The following is a 25,962-nucleotide window of genomic DNA, read 5'->3' as shown; positions in this document are numbered from 1 at the left end:
CACAGAAAGTGTGTCCATCTAAGACGTAAAATTGTAAAAAAAAAAAAAAGAAAGTCCACTTCCTTTCAATTCCAGGGGTTTATTAGTTAACCTGATCTGGAGCCTCATGTATGAATGGTGCGTATGCAAAAAGACTGTGCGTCATGTTTCCACGCACGTGATAGGATGGACAAAAACAAACTGTTTGAAAGTGTGCATAAATATCCTTACATTTCTGACCCGCACTGAAAATGTTCTGACCTTCAGTATCTAAAATCTAACTACAAAGAACAGAAAGTCACCTCAAACCCAGGAGTTTTTTAAAACAATGGTTTTTCATGAGTTTGAACATGTATGGTTTAAATCAGAAGGAAGAAACTGGACAAAAACTGAACTACAAACAGTAGAAGATCTAACAGGGCAACAGAACATCTAAGGGAACAACGCTGTCCTTCAGTCCAGCCCTCTCTAGTAACTGGTAGAATTGGTTGACACCAGCCACTTCCACATTGCGTTTCTGCTGCTGCCTGAGACATTCACTCATCAGTTCATCATCGGGGGCGTTCTTGACTGTCTTGTGACTTCATCATGATTGGCATTTGTCTCTGACATTCCAAGGACATTCCAAGCTGTCCTGGACATCTGAAATGTTGCCTTCTGGCACTTTGGTGTCGATTTTGTTGGATTTTTCTACCTGGATTATTGAACATGAACCTTGATCTTTAGAGATGGCTTTGTAACGTTTTCCAGCCTGATGAGCATCAACAACACTTTTTCTGAGGTTCTCGGAAATTTCCTTTGTTCGTGCCATGATACAAACATGTTGTGAAGAGCAGACTTTGATAGATCCCTGTTCTTTAAATCAAACAGGGTGCCCACTCACACCTGATCATCATCCCATTGATTGAAGCACCTCAGGGTAGTCACCTTCAAATTAACTACTAATCCTAGAGGTTCACATACTTTTGTCACTCACAAATATGTAATATTGTATCATGTTCCTCAATAAATAAATTACCAAGTAAAATATTTTTGTCGTATTTGTTTAACTGGATTCTCTTTATCTAATTTTAGGAACTGTATGAAAATCTGATGATGTTTTAGGTCATATTTATGCAGAAATGTAGAAAATTATAAAGGCTTCACAAACTTTCAAGCACCACTGTATGTATGTTTGTTTCTACTTCCTGTCCTCTCAAACCCCAGCTGGTCAAAGCAGATGGCTGCTCATCCTGAGCCTGGTTCTGCTGGAGGTTTCTTCCTGTTAAAAAGGAGTTTTTCTTTTCCACTGTTGCCTTTGTGCTTGCTCAAGGTGGGAGACTGTGACAAAGTAAAGATTCAATCTGTCCAAATCTGTTGGCTTCCTTAGATAGATAACTTTTACTAATCGGCTCTTATAATGTGTGTGAATGTTTTGTACATTGCCTTGAGCATGGACTTTGTTGGCTTGAGATAATTTCTGTTTTAACTCAGATCTATAGAAATAAACTGAATTGAATTGAAACTGAATCAAATATTTACTTCTTCTCGATTCGTGAACATATTCCCCCTCTCATCTTAGATGCTTCTCCTTTTTGATCATGTGTTGGGACTTCCAGCTTTACTATTTGTTGTTAGAACAAACACACTAGTGTTGTGTGACGCAAACCTTACAAACATAAATGTATAGACTTAAGGTAAAAAAATTTATTCAGATCTCTTATGATCTGAAGTTAAACCATAAATTTGCTCAACTATGGTAATTCTTACCTACCTGACCTCAGGCTTAAACTTCTCCTTACTTTAAAAAAGATGTTGGTGTGATTCATTGAGGCAGTTGCTCTGATTCAGTTTTATCTTTTTTATTGTCCTTTTTTTGTGGGCAGAACATTGGGTGTGATGGCATTGTCGGCTCGTCAGCAGAGGAAGATATTTGTGGTGTTTGTAATGGACATGGACTCTCGTGTAAAAGAGTGAAAGGAGAGTTTAACTACACCAAGGGAATTGGTGAGTGAGTTTGTTGTTAATTTATAAAGGATCAACTCTCTTTGAGACATCTATTCAACTAGTAAAGCACTGACTATGACAATGATTAAGTGTTCTGTGCCACAGATTATAATTGATTAAATCATCCATATTTTATATTTATGATCTTTTGTAAAAACTATCAAATAGAAACTAAACTTTATCAGTTTGTAACAATCCTAAAAACAAAAGGCACATCATTTGTCATAAGAATTTTTGTCTGACTTAATATTGAATACTGATAAAGTTGTAATAATCGGGGATTTCAATATTCACGTAGATGTTGAAAGTGATAGCTTAAGCATAGCCTTTAATAATTTAATAGAGTCTTGGTTTTACCCAAAATGTCCACTCATCTATTCATTCTCATCAACACATTCTTGATCTGGTTCTGACATTTGACAGAGATTAAGTACTAAATAATACATCCTCAAAGTCCTGTTTTTCTGACCATTTTTAATAACCTTTGAGTTTACATTAATTGGCTACACAGCCACCGAGAGTAAATTTCATTATAGTAGGTGTAGTCATTTTTGACCAGGATATGTCTTTAAACCCCTACATTGAAAACGTTACTAGAACTACTTTCCTCCATCTGCATAATATCACTAAAATTAGAAACATCTTGTCCAAAAATTTTGCAGAAAAACAGTTTCATACATTTATCACATACAGGCTGGACTATTGCAGTTGTTTATCTGGTCCAAATGTCTGTGGTAAAACTCACCTAAGTGCTATCGGCTATTAGCTTCTCAATGACGTCGGTAGTAACGGCTTGTAACTCTGGTAAGGCTACGTTGTAAAAATATCTCTGACTGGGGACGATGTAGCGAGGCTCAACATAGTCCAAAAATCTTCTGAGTCCAGTATTCTCAACGAAAATAAAACTTCCACACCGCTGACATTTTGACTACTTCCTCTCGGTCAATATCAGATCAGGTAGGTACGCGTGACGTCATCACGTTGTGCTGGCACTGCAGGCATCCTGTCACTGGGTTGTTATACAAAAACAGCGTCTTTTATATCGGTGAGTTATTTTGATGGAATGACCGATGTCCTATATTTAATTTTAACGCTATTATCGACCGATACCGTTCCCATGCTGATAATATCCTGCATCCCTAACTGAGGATCTCTTAGTATGTCTTATCTCCTTCTGGAGGCCAACTCGCCGACAGCCATGAATCATTTCTGTGCATCTGACTGTGGCTGGCAATAAGGGAACATCTGCTGGACTCTGCTGCTGTATAAGTCTGCAGATGACTATTCGAGGCTCATTTCTGTGACATGTTCCATGCATATGCATTTATGTATCTGTGTATGTAATTTGTCTTGAATGTGTTATTGCAAGTTAAAAAGCTAGTTAAAAATCTTCTCCAGCCATTGAGTGTGGTTCTTTTGGGTTAACAACGTTAGTGAGAGAGACTTTCTCTAACAGGTTCCTAATGGGACAGAGCAGGTGCAGAACATAGGTCTGTGCAGGAGCTCACTTGTCCATCACTGACCTGTTTCTCATGTTCTCTGTGATGTTTTCAGGTTACGTTGAAGCTGTGGTTTTTCCAGCAGGAGCACAGAGGATCAAAGTGGTGGAGGACAAACCTTCACAGAGTTTTCTGGGTAAAGATACACATCTTTAACAATAGATCACAGGTAACGTTCCGACATCTTCACCATGTTTCTCTGAATGGACATTTATGTCATTTACTTTCTCTTTGCTTCTGTGAATGCTTTCTTCATTTCTGGGTGAAATCTGCACCTTTTTGTTGTTACATTTCATTCAAATATTTTAGATTGTATCCAGCAGTGACAAAGTACCGATATAAATACAAAACTGAAGAGGAGGTGAAGGCATACCTTAACCCAACTGACTAGGGTTCAAGTCAAAACATGGCTTTTGTTCTTGTTTATTATTTATTTTTATTATTTTGTTTTGTTCAGATTTAGGACATGTTAATGGTTTGGTCTAAGTAGACCCTTTCTGCATTTTTCCACGTGTTAGAAGATATATTTAATCTGAAACCATCTTTGTCAACAATGCAGATCGTGAATAGTGAATAACTACATTTTAACAGTTATATAAAAGGCTGGTTAGGCAGCATACAAACAAAGAATCTGGAAAGGAGGACAGGTAGCAGTTGGATCTAAAGGTGAGCTGGGAGTGGTGAAGCTGGGCTGATGAGCAGATGCAAGGCAGGTGCGCAGAGATGAGAGAACCAATGACTGAGAACTGGGAAACCTAAAACAATCAGTAATTTAATATTAATCTTTGTTTAACCAGGCAAATCCCACTGAGATCACAGACCTCTGTTTGAAGACTTCCTGGGTCTGAAGGCAGACAAACATGCAGGTTTTTGAATAGTGAGAGGACATGGGAGTGATAAAAAAAAAGCATGAGGAGAACATGTGAACTTCACACCGAAAGACCCCAGATCCAAACCGAGCATTGAACCCAGGACCTTCTTGCTTTGAGACAACAGTACTAACTGTCAATTGACTGTGCTGCCTGATGATGAGCATGTGACAAAATAAACTAAACTCAAACTCTTTGAATGTGAAAAATCTGGAAAACTAAATTCTCAAAACTGGATTAAAAAATCCAGGATGATCTTCTCTCTCACTGTTTCTTTGGTTCTGCAGATTTTACAACTTTCAAATATAACAAAAACCTTAAATAGACCAAGACAGTGTTTTTTCTATTTAAAATTAACAAACCTTTGGAGAGAGCTCTCGTTAGCTGTGATAAACTCCACAATCAACATATGCAAAATGGTAAATCCCCTGGACCAGATGGCTTCCCATCTGAGTTTTTAAAGAAATTTTCAGGTCTACTCTCACCCTTATTAAGGTCTGTGTTGAAGGAGTCACTTGCTGCACAGACATTGCCACTGTCCATGTGTCGAGCTGTAATCTCACTGATACCTAAGAAAGACAAAAACCCTCTTAACTGTGGCTCATACCTACCTATATCGCTTTTAAATACGATGTAAAAATCCTTGCAAAGGTCCTGGCAAAACAACTAGAACAGGTGGTCCCCACAATCATCTCGCCTGACCAGACGTGGTTTGTTAAAAACTCAGGCTTTCTTCAATGTTAGGCAGCTGCTTGGTATGCTATATACTCCTAGTCCACCGGAACAAACCTGCGACAAAGTCATTCTTTCATTAGATGCAGAGAAATCATTTGATCGGGTGGAGTGGAGCTATCTCTTTGAGACTTTAAAGTTATTTAAATTTGATCCCAAATTCATGTCATGGGTGAGGCTGATATATACCTCCCCAATGGCAGTAGTCTGCACTAACTGTAGCATATCTTCCTATTTCAAACTGTAACAAGGTAAGAGACGAGGGGTACCCACTTTCACCACTTCCATTTGTGTTAGCGATAGAACCACTAACTGTAGCTTTACAGCAGAACTCCATCATTAAGGGGATAAATCCACTAAGTACAGAGCACAAAAGTTTCTTTATATGCGGACGACATGCTTTTGTATATATCAGACCTGCTTACCAGCATTCCTGAATGACTTACTTTGCTTCAAAAATTTGGGAAAATATCTGGCTATAAGAAAAAGGTTTGTAGGCACAATCCTCCAGGTAGATAACACAAAAAAGGGTAAATCATTTCATCTGGACCAGTTTCTTTAAGGGAGAAACATTTCACCTTTTTTGTATCTGGCTATAAGGTTAACCTTCAAAAGAGTGAGCTGATGCCTGTGACCTCTATAGAAAAGAAAATCTTGGACACCGTACCTTTTAAAATTTGTTTTAAAAAGAATTAAATACCTTGGGATTTGGGTAACTTGAAATCATAAGAACCTCTGTAAAACTAATTATCTACCTCTCATGGCAAACCTTAAGTAGGACATTGCTAGATGGCAATCCCTGCCTCACACTCTAGGGAACAGAATAAACTCTGTAAAAATTAATATCCTACCTAAATTTCTATACCTGTTTCAAAATCTGCAAATCTTCCTTACTAAATCATTCTTTACCAAGCTGAACAACCATATATCAGCATTTATTTGTAATAAAAAGCATCCACGGATTGCCAAAAAGGTCTTACATCTGCCCCACAGACTTGGGGGCATGTCGCTTCCTAACTTCATGCACTATTATTGAGCAGCTAATGTCAGAGCTCTTCTATTCTGGTTGGGTAAGGATGCCTCTTCTCCCAGTTGGGTGGCCCTGGAAAGGACCTCAGTTAGATCCAGCTACCCTTCTGCATTACTCTGCTGTCAACTGCCTTTTATACAATCAGTATCAACCCAATCTTCTAACCAAATTGTGATTTAGCTGGTTAAGATTTGGAACCCGTTCAGGAAGGCATTTAACTCTACGGAGTGTTTAGTGTGTTTTGTAGATCTCCTTGCTGACTTGACAAAAGGAGATCTACAAAACACACTAATGAACAGAAAAAGGAGAACAACGGACAAAAAAAACATTGTCATCCCTTATGGTGCTGGAGTATCAGAGCAATTCAGAAGGATTTTCAACAAACACAACATCCCAGTACATTTCAAACCCAGCAGGACTTTCAGACAGAGGCTGGTCCACTCTAAGGACCAAACACCCATACACAAACTGAGTTGTGTGGTTTATGCAGTTCAATGCAACGAGGACTGTCCAGACCTCTACATTGGAGAAACTAAACAGCCTCTTCACAGATGCATGGCTCAACACAGGAGAGCCACCTCCTCAGGACAAGACTCAGCTGTTCACCGCCACCTCACAAATTAGGGACCCTCTTTTGAGGACCAAAATGTTCACATTTTGGACCGAGAACACAGATGGTTTGAGATGGGAGTGAAGGAAACAATTTATGTAAAAATAGAGAAACCATCTCTTAACAGGGGAGGAGGCCTCAGAGTTCAACTTTCAAAAACTTATAATGCAACTTTAGGACGAATACCCAGCCAGTTTCATGCCTATCAGATGGGAATAGAGGGGGCTCATCTGTGAATTAGATTAACAGACCTTAAGAAACCCCTATTGTTAAGGTGTGAGGTGTGATTTGTCAATCTACATATGTATGTGTATCATCTCAGCCTTATAACCTGAATCCCACATGCTCAGCTCTTTGAATTGAGAAAGCTCCTCGGATGAGGAGCGAAACATCTTCTGTTACAAATAAAGTCCAGTTGTTTTTGCCTTGAACGTTTTTAGATTTACCATGTCCTGGATGACTGAAAATCTTCACCAGCAAGATTTTGGAATGTGGGTCGGATATCAAGGGGCCCCTTAGCAAGATTTATACAATGCTCAGTTCATACCATGAGTCCAGTTTGGACTTCCTTAAACTGAAATGGGAAACAGACTTGGAGGAATCCATATTAATTATTACATTATTATTATTACATATAATTCAGAACTAGTCTGAAGGGAAGGTCTACCTCAATCCAAGGAATTGGATTGTGGAATGGTCTAGAGAGTGATGTTAAAAATGCCTAGTCAATGTGTACATTTAAGAAAAAGATCAAAGCTGAATTGTTAAAAAATATATATGAAGTAGCTTAGTGTGTTTTTTGTATTAGAATTAGAAAAATTAGAAAGAGTTATTCATTTTGTTTTTTTCTTCTTCTGCCTTTCATTTTAAATCTCTTGTATCTTTTTATATTGTTATGGAATTGTTTTGTACTTTTTTTAAATGAATAAACTTTATACCATACCATACCATATCAGACACAACCTGGAGAAAGACCTTTAAGAACATTTCTCATCTTCAGTCTGTCAGAGACATGCTGTAATTCAATTCAAGCTAGTGCACCGGCTGCATTAGTCCAAAGACAAGCTGTCCAAGATCAAAGCTGACCTGGATCCTGCATGTAATTGTTGTAAACAAACTCCAGCTACACTCTTGCATACACTGTGGACATTTTCCAAACTGCAGACCTTTTGGCTATCTATTTTTGACACCTTCTCTTGGATATGTGGAAAAAATGTGCATCCATCACCATTCATCTCAGTGTTTGGGGTGGTCCCTGTGGATGTGTCCTTCAGCAAGTCCAAGAAGGATGTGATTGCTTTTGGTTCTTTTGGCCAAAAGATTGGTTTTGTGCAAATGGAAGGACCCCCCCCCCCCCCCCCCCCCAACATACTGTATGTTCATTGGATAAGAGAAGTGATGCATCATATTCACTTGGAAAGAATTCGATATACCCTGAAGGGTTCTGTAAAAAGATTTTGGTACACTTGGCAGCCTTTTGTATTGTATGTGGAAAGCATGTCAATGCCTGTTTAATTTGTTTGTGTATGTTTGATTGTTCTGGTGTGGGAAGGGGGTGGGGGGTGGGAGTGGGGTTTGTTCTTTGTGTATTTTTGTCTGTATGTTAAAAAGTTCAAATCAAAAAGCAATTAAAAAAAACTTTGATTAAAAAAATGAACAAACCTAGTTTTAGAAAATGCAAATTGCATTCTCAGGAAAAATATATATTTTTTATTTTTTTTAACCTAAATTATTTTTGATAATTAGTATTGGTAACTTAATAGACTGATGTTTGTGCCAAATGTCTGGAAGAGATGAGGGTTTGAATTCTGGTGATCAATTAATTTGTAGTCTCAGAAAATTATTCATAAAATTATTATAAAAATTCTGAGCTATGTCTTTACTCAGGAGTCCCTCTGCTCATTCAGTGTTCAGTTTGTCAGCATGCTTCATATTTTTTAGATCATAAAGAAACATATTTGGTTTTCCTTTACAATGACACCTTTAATGACTCAGTTCCTCTGGGTTCAGAAGAAAATGCGACTGCTGAATAAAAGAAATAAACCATATGAGACAAAATGTACTAAAATAATCAGATTTTCTGACTTACTTTTGTTTCCTTCTAGCACTAAAGGACTCCAGCAGGTCGATCAACGGGAACTGGAAAATCGAACTTCCAGGAGACTTCCAATTGGCCGGGACCACAGTCCGCTATGTCAGACAGGGTCTGTGGGAGAAGATTTCTGCTAAAGGACCTACTAAGACCCCCTTACACCTGATGGTAAATACATCAGTCAGGTCAGAGGTCAGATCATCTGTGTTTAGGGAAATTAGCTCAACTGAGCACTAAACAGCATTTCAACATTGGGTCTAACCGTATGTTTATTTGAGTTTTGATCATTACAACTTATTTTTACATATCATGCTGACTTTTAGTTAGAAATTAATGAATATTTGGTGAATTTCTATTTAATTTTAAAGTGATGTAATATTTACAGTGATTGCAAGTAGATCAGTACTGGCAAAAAAATCCAAATCAAAAAGATCCAGTAGTGGCAAAAAGACAGGAACAAGTGAGTGAAAAGTCTGCAGACTATTCAGAGTTTAAATACAGATGATTTAGTATTTAGTTCATCTGTTCAGAAAAGTGATGGCAAGTGGGGGGAAAAAAACTTCTCTGTAGCCTGATTGTCCTGATCCTCAATTGGTTAAAGCACAGATCTGAGGGAAGGCACTAGAACAGATGGCATCCAGGATGTGAGGGATCGGAGATGATTTTCTCTGCATGTCTCCTGGTTCTGGAGCTGTGCAGATCCGACAGTATGAGCAGCTCAACACCAATAGTCTTCTCTGTAGACCTGATGATATGCTGTAATCTGTAAATATCCTGTTTGGTGACTGAACTGCCCCACACTATGATAGACATAGTGATGACGGACTCAATAATAGCTGTGTAAAACTGCATTGTCAGCTCCTTGGGCTGGTTGAACTTCCTTAGCTGATGCAGGAAGTGCATCCTCTGCTGTGCTCGTATGACTTTGGAGCTGATATTGTGGTCACACTTCAGGTCCTGATGATTGTTGTGCCCAGAAACCTACAAGACCTCAGTCATCACTGTTCTTTCAAAAATAGTGAGTCTGGAAGTTCTGGGAGTCTTCTCCTAAACTATCATCTCTACTGTTTTAGCTGTGTTCAGCTCAAGTTTGTTGTGGCTGCTCCAAAGAACAACCTGATCGACCATCCATCTGTAAGCAGACTCATCTCCATCACGGATGAGGCCAGTGATGGTAGTGTCATCTTTAAACTTGATGATTTTGACAGAGAGGTCTGTGGAAGTGTAGTCATTAGTATACAAGGAGAAAAGCAGTGTAAAGAGTACACAACCATGTGGAGCACCTAATGGTAGTCTGGATTTCTGAAATGAACTTCCCCAACCTCACCTGCTGTTCTCTAACTGGGATGAAGTTGGTGATCCACTGGCAGGTGGGGGTGGCACACTAAGCTGAGTTAGTTTGCTATGTAGTGATCCTGGGATGATGGTATTAAAGGCAGAACTGAAGTCCAAGAACAGGATCCTTGCATATGTTCTTCAACATTCAAGGTGTTAGAGGGTAACATGGAGTCCCATGTTCACTGCGTCATCTGCCATTCTGTTGGCGTGGTATGTGAACTGTAGTGGGTCTAGGGGATGTGTAATGTCCATCAAGTGAATGAGGACCAGTCTGTCAAAGCATTTCATGACTACAGAGGTTAAAAGCAACGGGTCTTTAGTTATTCAGTCCTGTGATGGCTGACTTCTTGGAGATGGGTCTGATAGTTGAGTATTTGAAGCAGGAAGGTACAACACACAGCTTCAGTGAAGTGTTGAAGATCAAAGTGAAGACTGGTGCATGCTGCTCCGTGCAGGTCCTCAAGCATGAGGATGAGACTCCATCTGGGCCAGATTCCTTCCTTGCTCTTTGGCTCTTGAACAGTCTTTGCACATCTGCCACACATATCTTGAAGGCAGGTTGGATGGATGCCTGGCTGGGTGGATGAGTGTCAGGGGGGTGAACTGCAGCTGAATTGTTGAGTAGGGCTGGGCTTTTCGAACCTGCAATAGAATGTGTTATGTTCATTGACCAACTGACAGTCACCCATTGTACGTAAAGGTGATATTTTTTAGCTAGTGATGTTCTGCAAGCACTTCCAGACAGTTAATGGATCACACTAGTTGACATCAGACTGCTCAACATGCTTGAGTAGTTCTTCTTAGCAGTTCTAATTTCTCTGTTCAGTGTGTTCCTTGCTTTATTATACAGCACCCAAGCTCCACTCCTGTATGCCACCTCCTTGAACTGGCACAACTGATTCAGTTTGGCAGTAAACTAGGGCTTGTCGTTGTACTTAATGTGAGGCTAGGTGGGAGCACACATGTCCTCAAAGAAGCCGATATAAGATGTCACAGTGTCCGTATATTCGTCCAAGTCTCTTGTAGCTTCATCAAACAAACGTTTAGCAGTTTCATACAGTCCCGGAGCCTCTCTTTGGCTTTGTTAGTCCATCTCCTCACAGTACTGGCCACAGGCTTGAAGATGTACTAGACTGTGGTCAGAGAGGCTCAGGGCAGCACAGGGGACAAAACGGTACGTGCCCTTTAACCTAGTGAAGAAGTGATCTAATATATTACTTTCCCTGGTTGAGCAGATAACGTCCTGTCTGTATTTGGGCAGTTTGTTAGAGTTTAGCTCTGTTGAAGTCTCCCAGAATTATGAAAACTGAGTCTGTGTTTGTGATCCACTGATGTGATCTGCTCTGTGAGAATGTGCAGTGCCTCACGTGCACAGGTGTGTGTGTGTGTGTGTGTGTGTGTGTGCGTGCGCGTGCGCGTGCGTGCGCGCGCGCGTGCGTGCGTGTGTGTGGTGGGGGTAGACTCTCACAAGCACAACAGATGAGAATTTCCTTGGACAATAAAATAATTTGCAGTTAATAAAAAATACTCCAGACTGGGACTACAGGTTTTTGTTAACACTGTGAATTATATAAAAACAGATACCTCCTCCTCTTTTCTTTGATGGAAGCCAGGGATCTTGAGCATGCTGTCCAAGTCAGACTCAGTGAGCCAGGGCTCAGTGAAGCACAGAACAGTAGAGTGAGAGAAAAGTATTTCAAACTGCTGGTTAGCAATGAAAGTTTGTCCATTTTGTTACTTGTTGACTTTTATGTATGTGAATGTTCCTGTAAAGTGCCCTGAGACAACTTTGTTGTGATTTGGCGCTATATAAATAAACTGAATTGAATTGAATTGAACTTATGGAGTGAACCTTTGCCAAAAAGATGCTCGTATCGGTATGCGTAGTCCACGCTGCCATAGTTTAACATGCACTCTTTTATGCTTCCCGTGTCTGCCAGCATCTGCATCTGCTGAGGACAGCAGCTGCTCTGCTCACTATGATGCCCAAAAACCTGTTGGAGAACAAAGAATCAGGAGTAATGCTTGATGGCATAAGCTGTCCAATATTCAGCAGATCTTCTGTGCTGTACGTGAAAGTATATGGTTCAAATGTAGCAAAGCAAACATAGAAAAACAAAACTAACACTACAGATCTCCTAACCAGTGTCACCGTCTGTGACACCATCTTGGATCACATCTCATGGGAGCTCGTGTCTGGATACCATTGGGGCTAGTAGCTGGAAGACCTCTGGAAGACAGTTGGAGGACATGGGTGGATGAAGACTGGAGAACCTTGCCAGCTACAATGTTGGACCTTTTATTGTAGTGCCCTCTGCAAAGCTTGGAGAGCTCAATCTCTGATGGCTGGCTTGGATGGCACTTGAGGTTGACTTGGTAGTTTGGCGGCTCAGCTCTTGAGGGGTAACTGGACTCATAAAGTCTGCTGAGTGCTGGAGACGATGACGGGCCTGACCAGACAAAGTCAACCTTTCTGAAAGATGGGAATTTCACAATACAGGAGTATTATGGCTAGATGAGTTCCTCTGGAAGACGTATTCATATTCTCCTTGTCCACCATAAAAGGAGATGGGTAAGATCTCAGGTTCAGGGCTATAATGTCTCTGCTGATGGCCATGTTTGGATGTTCCCACTGAAACTTGCCCTACCAGATGATGGGCAGCTTATTTTTCTCCTCCTGTCTCTTCCACTGAGCAGTTTTGTCTTCTTCTCTGGCTAAGTATGCAAATATATTGAAACCCTACAAAATTTAGGTCAGAACCCAGAATGCAGACTCTCATGAGGAAACTAAAATCTAAACTTAGTTTATTATAACAACAAACAGACTGATGTGGCAGCACAACTTATATCAACTCGAGGGACACAAGGAGAATAAACAAAAAGAGCACGTAGCAGACCACTTGTGACATGAAAACTAAGAATGCACTGCTGGTGAATAGTGACACAAAGCTGAATAAATAGGACAGAGGTAAAGTGGGAGGCACCTGGGGACAGGTGAGAGTGGCGAATTGACTGAGATGGCTGAGGGTGAATGAGAAAGGACAATGGGAAGCTAAACAGGCAATATCACAAGTAAGAAAATACTGTACACATAAGAATACCAAAACAAACAACAAAGTGCAATGACACAGACTGGTCAGGATCTAAAATAAGGGAGAAACTGAACTGAAGTGAACACAAGATAAAAAAGTAGTCCAAGATACAGAGAAACAAAACTAGCAAATATTACCAAAAAGGGAACTAAACCTGATCTGAAACACAAAGAATTGTCAAAAGTACAGATCATGATACTAATGAAGCTGTTAAATTGGGCGTTGGTTGATCAGCCTTCAGGCAAAGATTTAACACATTCATTAAACCATCAGTACCTCACATGCAGCATCTCTACATCTCACTAATCCCAGGTGCTGATGACAATAGAAACTGACTGAAACTGAGGAGTTACCAGTTATTCAGCAGAACAAAAGCTCCACTCCTGGTCAACATTCACCCCAAGACAGGAAGCAACCATCCACTGTTTCTAGCCAACAACTCCTGAAAGGTGCACTCAAGACCTTTTTTATACTACTTCCTGGTTTGATTGTGGCATGTTGTGATTGGCTGAGGTTGTTGAATGAAACTAAACGGTGGTGGCATTCCTACAATAGATTTTAGCCTTACTGACTGATTGTAAAAATTGCAGTTTTCTTCTGGACAAAAAATAAATCCATAACTGTGATTGGTCCACTTCTCCTTTCTTATTTATTCAGAAGTTAGCTGTTAACTGGAGAGTAGTAGCACAGAGGTTAGAGACAGTGGGCCTGTGATCGGAAGATCGCCGGCTCAACTCCCGGTACCGACGACATCAAAATGTGGGTGGGAAAGGTGAAACATCCACACCTGCCTCCACCCTCATTTGCCCCACTCTAGGCCCTTGAGCAAGGCCCTTAACTCCCACCATCTGCTCCTCTGGGTGCCCTAGGTAGCAGCTCTCTGCTCCACACAGAGGGCTGTGGTAGCTCTGTGATCTGTGGTTGTGTCAGGAAGGACATCCAGCGTAAAAATAATTGTCAAGTCTTCGTGCGACTTAGCTGTGGTGACCCCTGACGAAGGGAGCAGACAAAAATAAAATAAATTCAGAAGTTAGCTGTTAGACTTTAGCTCCTCTAAGTCACAAGGTGTCAGAAACTGTTAACATGCTGAGAGACGAAGAGTGTAGCTTCTGTACATGTTGAAATCCAAATGTCTGACAAATGTAGTTTATTTTTTCTAACGTGGATGCAGATTCTCAGTCATTCAGGACACCGCTAATCTAAAACATTTAAAAGAACAAACTGAACTTCTGTTCTGTAGATGGAGATGTTTTGATCCAAATCAAGGAGCGAGCTTTAACAACCAACAACTAATTAATAATAAACTGATGACCAATTGATAAAGCTCTCTTGATGGGAATAAAAATTTAGAAGAAAAAAAAAACTCTACTTTGTTTGTTAAACTTTTGGATTTGTTTTAAATGTTTCATCAAAAATTCCAGTATTTTTGAAGCTTTGAAAATAGTTAAAGTATTTTTAAGGATTTGAGGTAGTTGTACAGACTCTGTGTTTACTGTCTTGTCAGCACTGTTGTGTTGTCCTCCCAGGTCCTGCTCTTCTATGACCAGAGCTATAGAATCCATTATGAATACACCATGTCGCTGAACACGACTCAGCTCAGCAGCAGTCAAACACCCAGCAAACCAGAATTTCTTTATATCTGGGCACACAGCAACTGGCAGGACTGTTCTGCACCATGTGGACGAGGTAAGAAACTCTTAAACTGTGAGGGGCTCAGTCTTGTGAGTCTTGAATTTTGAGAGATTCATTTTATTTTTATAGTGTCAGTTCACAACAAATGTCTCAGGGCACTGAGGTTGGTTCCACCATGGTTCCACTATGTTGGCCATGATGGAAACAAAGGAAGAACATTGCAAAAAAAACAGAGGAATTTTCAAAAGAAGCCAGTTCAGCTGCTACCACCTGAGAATCCAACATGATCTGTAACAAACATAGTGTCTGTGTAAGAATATAATAAAGGTGGTGCGTGCAGCTTATGTTCTGTCGTATATTCTGAATGTTTGACATGTCTCTTCAGAAACAGTTCATCAAGGTGTGTATCATGTATGTGCAGGAGAGAGGAGAACAGTGGTTTCCTGTGTGAGGATCATCAACAAAACCATGGAGGTTGTTAATGACAGCAACTGTCAATCTGAGACCCGTCCTCAGTCCAAAGTACAACTCTGTCACACTCAGCCCTGTCAGTACAGGTGAGACATACACACTCTGCTCTGGTCTCTGGCCCCAGCCAGTTTGAAAACAGCTCCTCGATTAATAAACAGAAGTATTTTGTTAATATGTTAATGATTCATGTTAAATGATTTAATCTGACCAAAGTTAAAATTATTATTTACAACACATTTAGTGTGTAATTCAATTGTTTCCATTTTCTAACTGAGGCGTTGTGGGTCAATATGACCCAAGGGCAGCAGGAGGACTAAGCATGTAGAGCATATGACATTAATTGATAACTAGTACTGCTTGAGTCATATTTATGAAGATTTGTCTGACTGAACATCAAATTGATAAAATAGATCAAAGTCACTGAGTTGACCCCAGTTTCAACACCCTTTAGCTTCTATCAGATGAATGTTGTTTCTCACCATCATGAAGATTTATTCTGCTGATGGGTTCAGCTTTAATGACTTTTGGCTTTTTGTAACATTTGTAAGAATTTTTTTTTTAAATAAAAATAATTGAAGACATAGACCACATAAAGTCCTGACGTTAGGAATGTTAAAAGATCTTCTACGAACACAGAAAGATTCAAACCATAAAACATTTAGACGGGATGTTGGAGATATATTTTGGCTTCAGGAGTTGTCGTCTTTATCCAAAGTTGTGTTTAATCAATTTTATTTTTAATCTCCATTTTTATACCGAACAGCAATAAAAGCTTTTGTTTTTCCACAGGTGGGTGACAGGGGAGTTAGGACCTTGTTCCGTGTCCTGTGGAAAAGGTTTTCAGCAGAGGGAGGTGTCGTGTGTTTACTCCCTCCAGAATGGCTCCATCATGAACACCAAAGACCAGTTCTGTGGAGCAGGAAAACCTCCTGTACTCCAGGACTGTGAGAGGACCCCCTGCCAAAGCCTGTGGGAGACTTCAGAGTGGTCAAAGGTAAGTTTAGAAACTCTCCATGGAGCATGGTGGGTTTTGGTTCTGTAGCCTCACAATAGTTTAGCAAAGGAGATGAATATTTTTCCTGTGCCTAAGGGTTTTTCCAGCTTCTTCCAATGGTTCAGGGACACATTTGGTTTTGCTCATTCTTAATAAATTTGAGGAATGAGTTGTCTCTTTGATGGAGGAAACATCAGATTATTAATAAAGAACATTACTGTCATCATTCTTTTGGTGCTGATCAAATGCTTTGGATCAATAAATGTTGTCTAAGTTACACGTTAAGGCTCTTCGGGATGAATACAGAACAGAAAGGATCCTGTCTAGAGTGGATCTAGTCCTTGGTGGATCCAGTATTAGGGATGTAATATAGTGGATTCATACCTGAGTTCATCCAGTCCGTGGATGATCCAGTTCAGGGTGAATCTAGTCCAAGGTGGATCCAGTCCAGGATGATCAAGTCCAGAATGGAATCAGTCCATGTTGGATCCAGTCCAGGGTATATCCATTTGGTCTTTGTTTGGAGTCAGACTGGCTTTAGTTTATTTATTGGTGAAGTAAAATCCTTGAACATTTCCTGTATTTTTTTTTTCCATTTACATGTATGTGTAGACGGTCTCCTGTATTTCTTTAGGGTGGGCAGTAGAAATCAGAAAAAGGTTTATTTATTTCAGCGTCTTCAAGTTCAAGTATCTTTGTCATTCGCATCACATGTGGTACATGAGGTGGAGCGAAACTGTGTGCTCAAGGTCCCAGTTACACACAAATATAGCAAAAATATAAAGTATAAAAAGAAACGGTATATACGGATCCAAGACAGGGCTATTCAACTGGCGGCCCCGGGGCCAAATCAAGCCCTCGGATGAACTCAGTTCAGCCCACCAATAGGTTCATTTTTAAATAAAACTAGATTTTAATCCATAAAATAAACTTACTTAATGACAATAACTGCTGGATATCCACCCCCTGAGCTACTGGCTTTCAGTAACTGTGGCCCCCTGAGCAATTTAGTTGAATAGCCCTGATCTAAGATATACACTAAACGAATGCTAAACAATATGCTAAAAGGTCTAAAATATATGCTAAACACTAATATTGTAAAATATATATTTATTTATTTATTTTCCTCTGGCTCTAGCTAGAGATGGCTGCTTGACTTCCCTCTCCCGTTTTTTCCCTTCCCCCTGCTTTGCTCTCTATGTTTCTGAAGTGCCTGGTACACATCTCCCGAACGTAAATTAAGATTATGGATCTGGTATCCTGGACGTCCAATCCTATTGAGATTTTTTTCAACAAAATGACAAGGTCCTGGAGAACCTGCCTGTCCAGCTGAGACTCATGCTGTGGGGTACAACAGAGATCCGTGGCGAGTGTGGCAGCTGATGTGCCTCTCAGTCCTGTCTCAGGAGAATGCTGAAGACGTTTACATATTTGGATTTATGATAGAAGGGACTCTGCTTTTTAGCATCGGTGGGGCTCTGTTTTATCGACTGTTGAAGAAGACATCAGCAGCCATTTCGACCATGACAAAGCTTCCGAGTCAGTGTGAAGGTTTGGTTCATGCTGTGAGTACTCAAAATCAGCTGATTTATGAGCTAAACCATAAGGTGGAGGCAATTTATGAGAATGGCAGGCAACCTGCGGCTTCTAGGACTCATCAGCGTGGTGGGTTTGACCTTGAGGGAGACTCATAACATGGATCAGTGGAATGGATTCCCACAATCAGGCCATTTTGGAACCAGAATGTCCAGATGGACTCATGGCTGAAGAAAAAAATCTGTCTGCCTTAAGAAAATCAACAATCAAAGCTTATCTGAATCTGACTCCCCGTTGGCCTCGGAGACAGACCGACTATCTATTTTCTCCTGGGTCATGGGTAACTTGGGATAAAAGCTTCATCTATTGCACCCCATCCCCCCCACCCCTGAGAACTTTCTGTGCAAGCTTATCAGAACTGCCAGCTGAAACAACATCATCAGAACTGTGACCAATCTGAAAAGCACTCATGGACAAATCTCAACACCTCGACTTCAAATGCCTATGTAATCATGTTTTTAAATGTGATTGCTGGTAGAGGTTTTTTTATGTCTCAAATCGTGTCCTGATAGACGAGATGTGAAAGATCTTTTTTTTGTAATACCACTGTCTACCCTCATGATTCTAATAATGCAGCAGCCTCTTCGGGTGGTAAATTATTTTTTGGTAAATGATTACATTAAATGATTAAATTATTACATTTTAATTTATTTGACTTTTTGTCCAGTGTCAATCAGAATGTAGGGAAGGTGCTCGCAGAAGGAATGTGACGTGTGGAGATCCTCAGGGTCTCTGTGATCTGCTGTCCAAGCCACCTGAAGAGGAGCCCTGTGAGAAGTCCTCCAGATGTTATGAGTGGAAGTTTGGAGACTGGTCCAAGGTACAACTATACCATTAAAAAACATTGCAGTTACAGTAAAATAGTTTGACTATTGATGACACAGTTTGATTTTAGCAGAGTTTAACTGTATTTCCAAAAGCTGGGGGGAAAAAAATCACTTTTCTGAGTTTCCATAAGGATATTTTTTAGAGGACATTTGTATTTACATATTTAAAAGAAAAATTAAGGTTAAGGTGTAATTTGAGTATAGTTAATAGCAAAGTGTTTCTTAGTCATAAAAAGACAGAATAAACTCTTGTTTATTACAAGGATTATGATTCAATCACTCAAACTAAAAATTGTGACTGTCACATGAATACCAGTGTATGAATAAATCAGTCAAAACAAGAATGTTTTTAAACTTTTGGAAGTGTACCAGTCACACAGACTGTGCAGAGAAACATAACCTTCAGAACTAATCAGCAATCGAGAGGCCAGCCGAGTCTGGGTGGACGGATCGGACGGCATCTGCAGCCAGTTTCTTAGGATCCGCTGTGGTATGGACCTTTACAAGAGATCCTTCCTGTCTACAGCCATCAGTATCTATAACATCTCTTAATGAAATGAGGATGACGAGTTACTGCAACAAATAATTTCCCTTTGGGATTAATAAAGTATAATTGAATTGAATTGAATTGAATTGAAATGAATTGAATTTGGTTCTGATGGGTAAAACTTCAACTACAAAGCTTCTTTTTTACAACTGATTGACTGTTTATGATAGAATAATCAAATAAATTAACTTGGCATGAAATGGATTTCTGGTAGGAGCTGCAGTGAAACAATTATAGTTTTATAGATTTTTGTCCTTTACAGTAGAAATCTGAAGTTTGTTTAGCTTGAAATACTTAACTGGCAGATAGAGAATTTAATGTTCTTCATTCTAAATAAAAATATGAAAACACCTCGAAGGATCACGTGGTTTTACAGTTAATTAAATACTTTCTACTGAACCTGCATTGTCTACAGCTGCTCAGAATGGACTGTTGTCTGTTTAAGTGCTCAGCCACCTGTGGGAGGGGTCTGCAGTCCCGGGTGGTCCAGTGTATGCATAAAGAGACCGGTCGTCATGGAGACAACTGTCCACTGACTCTGAGACCACCAATATACCGACCCTGTCAGCGACCCTGTTCTGAAACCAGGAACATCAGAACTTCTGCTTACCAGGGTGAGATGTTTGAAACGAATTCAGTTTGGGTTATCACAGATTACACCCAGATTACACAAGCATTATATCAAATTAAACAAGCATTATACTAGATTGCACCCAGAATAAACAAGTGCAATACCAGATTACACCCATATTACACAAACATTGTACTTGATTGCACACGCATTATAACAAAGTACACAAGCAATATGCCAGATTACACCCAGAATACACATCATTATACCAGGTTACACCCAGAATACACAAGCAATATACCAGATTACACCCAGAATACACATCATTATACCAGGTTACACCCAGAATACACAAGTAACATACCAGATTACACCCAGAATACACATCATTATACCAGATTACATCCAGAATACACATCATTATACCAGATTACACAGTATTACACAAGCATTATACCTAAGGTAATGACACAAGGGTGATAACAAATTACACAAGCATTATACCAGATTACACAAACATTATACTAGATTACACCCAGGTTACACTAGCATTTTACAGCATTGAATCCAGATTAATTTAATTACAGTATTTCTATAGTGCCAAGTCATAACAGAAGTTCTTTAAGGACACTGGACAAAAACATTCACATACATTTAAAAAATGTCTATTAGAAAAAATTATCTGTCTAAGGAAGCCAGCAGATTGCATTGAATCCACGTCGTCAGTCTCCCATCCTGAACAAGCACAAAGGCAACAGTGGAAAGGAAAAACTCCCTTTTAACAAGGAGAACCACTAGACTGTTCCTCAGTCTAGTGGTTCTACACTTAATGCTCCTCAACCTCCTTCCTGAGGGGAGTGGGGCAAAAAGTGTGTGTGCTGGGTGAGTGGGGTCCTCCATGATGCAGGTGGCCCTTTTCCTGCATCTGGAGGTGTAGATGTCTGTGATGGTGGGGAGCCTGACTCCAACAGTCTTCTGTGCAGCCTTCACCACTCTCTGCAAAGCTTTTCTTTCTGCAGCTGTGCAGCCTCCATGCCACATGTTGATGCTGGATGCTCTCCACTGCACACCTGTAGAAGGAGGTGAGGACTGAGCTTCCCAGACCAGCTCGTCTCAGCCGTCTGAGGAAGTAGAGTCTTTGATGAGCTTTCGTGACGTGATCAGGCTGGTGGTGTTGTTGCTCCAACTGAGGTTGTCAGTCATGTGTACACCCAAGTACTTGTAGCTGGAGACCACTTCCACTGCATATCCGCTTATGTTCAGGGGGGTGTAGGTGTGTTTGTTCCTTCTGAAGTCCACAATCTCCTTCATCTTCTTCACATTGATGTGAAGGTTATTCTCTTTGCACCAGCTCTCCAGGTGTTCCACCTCCTGCCTGTAGCTGGACTCATCATTGTTTGTGATGCATCCCACCACCGCTGTATCATCTACAAACTTTACAATGTGACAGCCTGGATGGGTAGCTGCACAATCATATGTGAGCAGAATGAACAGTAGGGGGCTCAACACACATCCCTGAGGAGAGCCAGTGCTGAGGATTATGGTGGAGGAGGTGAAGTTGTGGATCCTCACTAACTGTTGTCTGTTTGTTAAGAAGTTTAGTACCCAGTTGCAAATGGAGGGGCTTAGTCCTAGTGTGAATAGTTTGTCCATCAGGGTTTGGGGGATCATGGTGTTGAAGGCAGATGTGAAGTTCACAAAGAGCATACGGACGTAAGAGTCTTTCTGCTCCAGGTGGTTGAGCGCAGTGTGGACCACAAAGGAAATGGCATCTTCTGTTGATCGGTTCTCACGGTATGCATACTGATGAGGGTCCTCGTTGATGTTGATGGTTGTTTTGATGTGAGTCATGACCAGTTTTTCGAAGCATTTAGCGACTATAGCAGCAGAACTAAGGGATAGCTCAGGAAATCCAAGCCAACCCCAACTATAGAATTTATCAAAAAGTAAAGACTTAAACTTAGTCAAAGTAGCAGTGTGTCAGCCTCACGGACAGAAACTGGAAGTTGGTTCCACAAGAGAGGAGTCTGATAACTGACAGCTTTGCCTCCCATTCTACTTTTGAAAACTCTAGGAACCCCAAATAAACATGCAGTTTCAGAATTAAGTGCTCTGTTAGGAAAGTATGGAACAATAAGATATGTAATATAAGATAGACCTACCAGTAGGTTGTTGAGAGCTTTGCATGTTAGAAGTAAGACTTTGAATTCTATTCTGAATTTGACAGGGAGCCAATGGAGAGTGAAAGCTGGAGAGATACAGTATAAACTCTCATTAAAACTCTGGCAGCAGCATTCTGAAGCAATTGAAGGCTTTAAAAAAAATTGGACACTCGGATAATAAGCAGTTGCAATAGTCCAGTTTAGATGTGATAAATACATGGACCAGTTTTTCTGCATCATTTTTGGACAAGGTGTTTCTAATCTTAGAGATATTACGTAGGTGGAGGAAAGTGGTCCTGGTAACTTTTTTTTATGTGGGGGGTTTAAATACATATACTGATCAAAAATAACACCAAGGTTTTTCACATTAAAACTTTAGACCAAATCAATGCCATCCAGAGGAAGTGAAAGGCTGCAGTTTATTCCTAAGATGCTCGCTCAGGTCCAAAAAACTAACTCTGTCGTCTGAGTTGAAAAACAGAAAATTAAAGGTCATCCAGCTTTTCTGTCTTTAAGACATGCTTTAATCTAAGTCACTTATTGGATTCATCTGGTTTCAATGTAAATTTATCCCATACTGTTTAATAACTTTACCAGCATATACTATACTGTAAGGTAAAGAGTATTGGTCCAACCACTGAACCCTGAGGAACTCCATGACTTGTTTGGTGTATGAAGAAGATTCATTATTTACATTTCCAAACTGGAATCTATCAAATAAATACGATTTAAACCATTTTAGAAAAATCCCTTTAATCCCAATATCATATTCTACATATTCTGTAGTAAAATATTGTGATCAACTGTATCAAATGCAGCACTGAAGTCTACCAGGACCAGTGTAGACACAAGTCCATTGTCTGAGGCCATGAGAATATCATTAGTGATTTTCACCAGGGCTGTTTCTGTAATATGATGATGATGATGATGATACTATGATGAGCTCTAAACCCTGACTGAAACTCTTCAGATTGTTTCTGTTCACATGATCACACAACTGACATGCAACTATTTTCTCAAGAATTTTTTTGATGAATGTTAGATTAGATATACAGTAGTTCTATAACCGGACAGAATTCCTGAGTCATAATCAGGCTTCTTAAGTAAAGGTTTCATTACAGCAACCTTATAGCACTGTGGCACATAACCATTCATTAAAGACAAATTAAGCAGATCCAAAATGTGGAGATTAATTAAGTGAAACACCTTTTAAAATAGTTTGGTTGGGATGGGATCTAGCAGACATGTTGATGGTTTTTATGAGGATATTATTTTTGACAATTCAGAGTGCTCAACAGGACAAAAACAGTTCAAACATAAATTCAATTCAATTCAATAATCAGGTTCTAGATTACACAAGCATTATACCAGATTACATAAACATTATATCAGATATATATATATATAACACATGCAGGACTTTGTGTCAGATGTGGTTGTTTTTAAAGTACTTCAGTAGTAGTAGTATGTATTTGATTTTGCACATGTTGCACCCAGATTACACTCAAATTTCCCCTGTAATACAAACAGATTACACTGAGTTTACAGTCAGATTTATACCTGGATTACAGACAGATTTCATTCAGCCATGTGTGAACACACACCAGAGATACTGGGGGTGTATTTCTCCCATCGTGCTTTACTTTGTGTTATTATTGTAATTAAATTATTACTGTACACCATTTATTATATTAATAATATTATCTTCATCCAATAGGAGTCAACAGTAATGAAAGACATGGGGCTGGGGCCACACCCTGATGGAGAACTGTTCTTCTCTGAAGCCCCTCCAGTTGGTTGAAGAACTGAAGACTGTTGCTCATCTACATCATGACAGTAGTAAATTCATAAAGGATTTGAAGTCAAAAGTTTCTTAAATTCTGGTGCTAGAATGACTGGTTCTGAAGGTCCAGTCCTGTTCACTGTATTTGCCTTCTACCATCTCGTTAATAAAGATGAATTGCACTGTTGTCACAGTGAATCATTCTGCTCCATCTCACTCTGCCTCAGTATAACTAAGTACATCTCAGTATATCTCAGTTTAACTAAGTATTTCACAGCTTATCTTAGGGGCCGAGATGGGGTAGAGGTAGGGCAGCCAACCTGGGACTAGAAAGCCCCAGGCTTGGTCCCCAGCCATTCCCACATGTCATGGTGTCTGTGAGCAAAACACCCAATGGAAAGCCCAGCAGCATCTGCACTTCCTCCGTAGGCTGGAGAGATCACATCTCCCACCCCATGTCCTCAGTGCATTCTACAGAGGAACCATCGAGAGCATCATGACCAGCTGCATCTCACCTTGGGAAGGAAGCTGCCTGGCTGCAGACTGGGTGGATTTGAAGAGGGTGGGGAGAACAGCGGAGAAGATCATTAAGACACACCTCCCATTCATCCAAACGCTGTCTGACCAGAGGAAATAAAAAAACTCAGGTCACTAATGAAGTGACCACAAAAGCAAACACAGCCACAGACATACCTCAGTAAAAAAAACTTACCCTATATGCTGTATATATATGAAAAAAACTATATATATATATATATATATATACAGTATATATGTATATGTGTATATTTGTACATGCATGTATAGATTTATATTTGTATATATTTATCATATACCTAGGTTTATATAGGAACATTCGCTAACATTTGCACATTACTTGTAAGAATTGCATATTCTTCTCTAAACACCAAAGTCTATAAAATTAATGTAAATTATGCACTCCTACATTTGCTTTGCAGAAAGTAAACAATTTTGTTCAGTTTTGCATGGAGCACTGTACAATTTTGAATGACAGTTTATAAAGTTGTTATAACTCACTATAACTTAGTATATCAGTATATCTTAGTATAACTATCTCAGTATAACTACGTATATTTCAATATCCATCAGTATAGATCAATAAATATCAGTTTAAATCGGTGTCACATGGATATGGTCGCAGCTGAGGGTGACGTCACTCATAAAACTCGGAATTTAAACGATTACCGGAAATCAGTTCTCATCACAGAAAATGCCAACAATATTGCGGTGATCGATAGTTACTTTATGAATAGTTACTTTATGAAATATCACCTTAAAAAACCTGCACAAAAGAATTAATTGGACTTTTGGAATGTTGATGTTTAGCCTTCTGGTGAACCGAATGTGTTGGGTATCTGAGTCTGAGTGTAGGCTATATTAATGTATTATATTTAAAAGTATGTTAAAATATTTAAACGAAAACGCTGTTACATTTAATAAATAAATGAAAACATCTCCTGAAGTTAAAGGGTTGAATCTGAACTAGTTTGGTGCTTTTATGTTGAAGGTCAAACCGGAAATGCTTGCGATCTATTGATTGTTTGAGTTCGGTTTGATCAGGTGCAGCACAGTGGCCCTGTCATGGACCTGTCTCGGTCCATTGGAGACCGTGGAAGGCCGTCCTCCGCGGCTGTACAGGCCGGTCCAGACTGGTCGGGTTCGGCTCTATAAGGACTGATCACAAACTGCTGGCCGGTCCGGACGGGTCGGGTTGTCTCTGAGGACGGATCACACCCTGCTGGTTCCTGAGAGGCGCTACAGACTCTGGACGGACTGAAGGTAGAAGGATTTGTTTCAGTCTAACCATCTGTTTCTCCTCCAGACGGAGATCCAATCCAGAATAAGATGTGTTCCTTAAAGGTTCTGCATGTTCTAAAATCTGTATATCCAGATGTGTTCTTTAAAGGTTCTGCAGGTTCTGAAATCTGTATATCCAGAATAAGATGTGTTCTTTAAAGGTTCTGCATGTTCTAAAATCTGTATATCCAGATGTGTTCTTTAAAGGTTCTGCAGGTTCTAATGTCTGCATATCCAGAATAAGATCATTTAAAGGTTCTGCCTGTTCTAATGTATATACAGACTAAAATGTGTCCTTTAAAGGTTCTGCATGTTCTGAAATCTGTATATCCAG

General features: G+C 39.8%; 1 protein-coding gene across 1 annotated transcript in view; it reads left to right on the top strand.

The window, feature by feature from the left end:
• adamts17 (ADAM metallopeptidase with thrombospondin type 1 motif, 17) overlaps positions 1-25,962 on the top strand; it is a 73,263-nt gene that overhangs the window by 45,826 nt on the left and 1,475 nt on the right. The window contains exons 15-22 of the mRNA XM_037693361.1: positions 1,845-1,965; positions 3,520-3,600; positions 8,811-8,965; positions 14,754-14,913; positions 15,281-15,416; positions 16,120-16,324; positions 18,588-18,740; positions 19,740-19,908. Coding sequence (XP_037549289.1) covers positions 1,845-1,965; positions 3,520-3,600; positions 8,811-8,965; positions 14,754-14,913; positions 15,281-15,416; positions 16,120-16,324; positions 18,588-18,740; positions 19,740-19,908 — 1,180 coding nt within the window. The remainder of the gene's footprint in view (positions 1-1,844; positions 1,966-3,519; positions 3,601-8,810; positions 8,966-14,753; positions 14,914-15,280; positions 15,417-16,119; positions 16,325-18,587; positions 18,741-19,739; positions 19,909-25,962) is intronic.

The sequence above is a fragment of the Nematolebias whitei genome, chromosome 2 (assembly GCF_014905685.2).
Source record: "Nematolebias whitei isolate Nwh7 chromosome 2, NemWhi1, whole genome shotgun sequence".
In the NCBI taxonomy this organism is placed as follows: domain Eukaryota; kingdom Metazoa; phylum Chordata; class Actinopteri; order Cyprinodontiformes; family Rivulidae; genus Nematolebias; species Nematolebias whitei.
The sequence above is the reverse complement of the archived record's forward strand: the minus strand, read 5'-3'. Positions and strand labels throughout refer to the sequence as shown.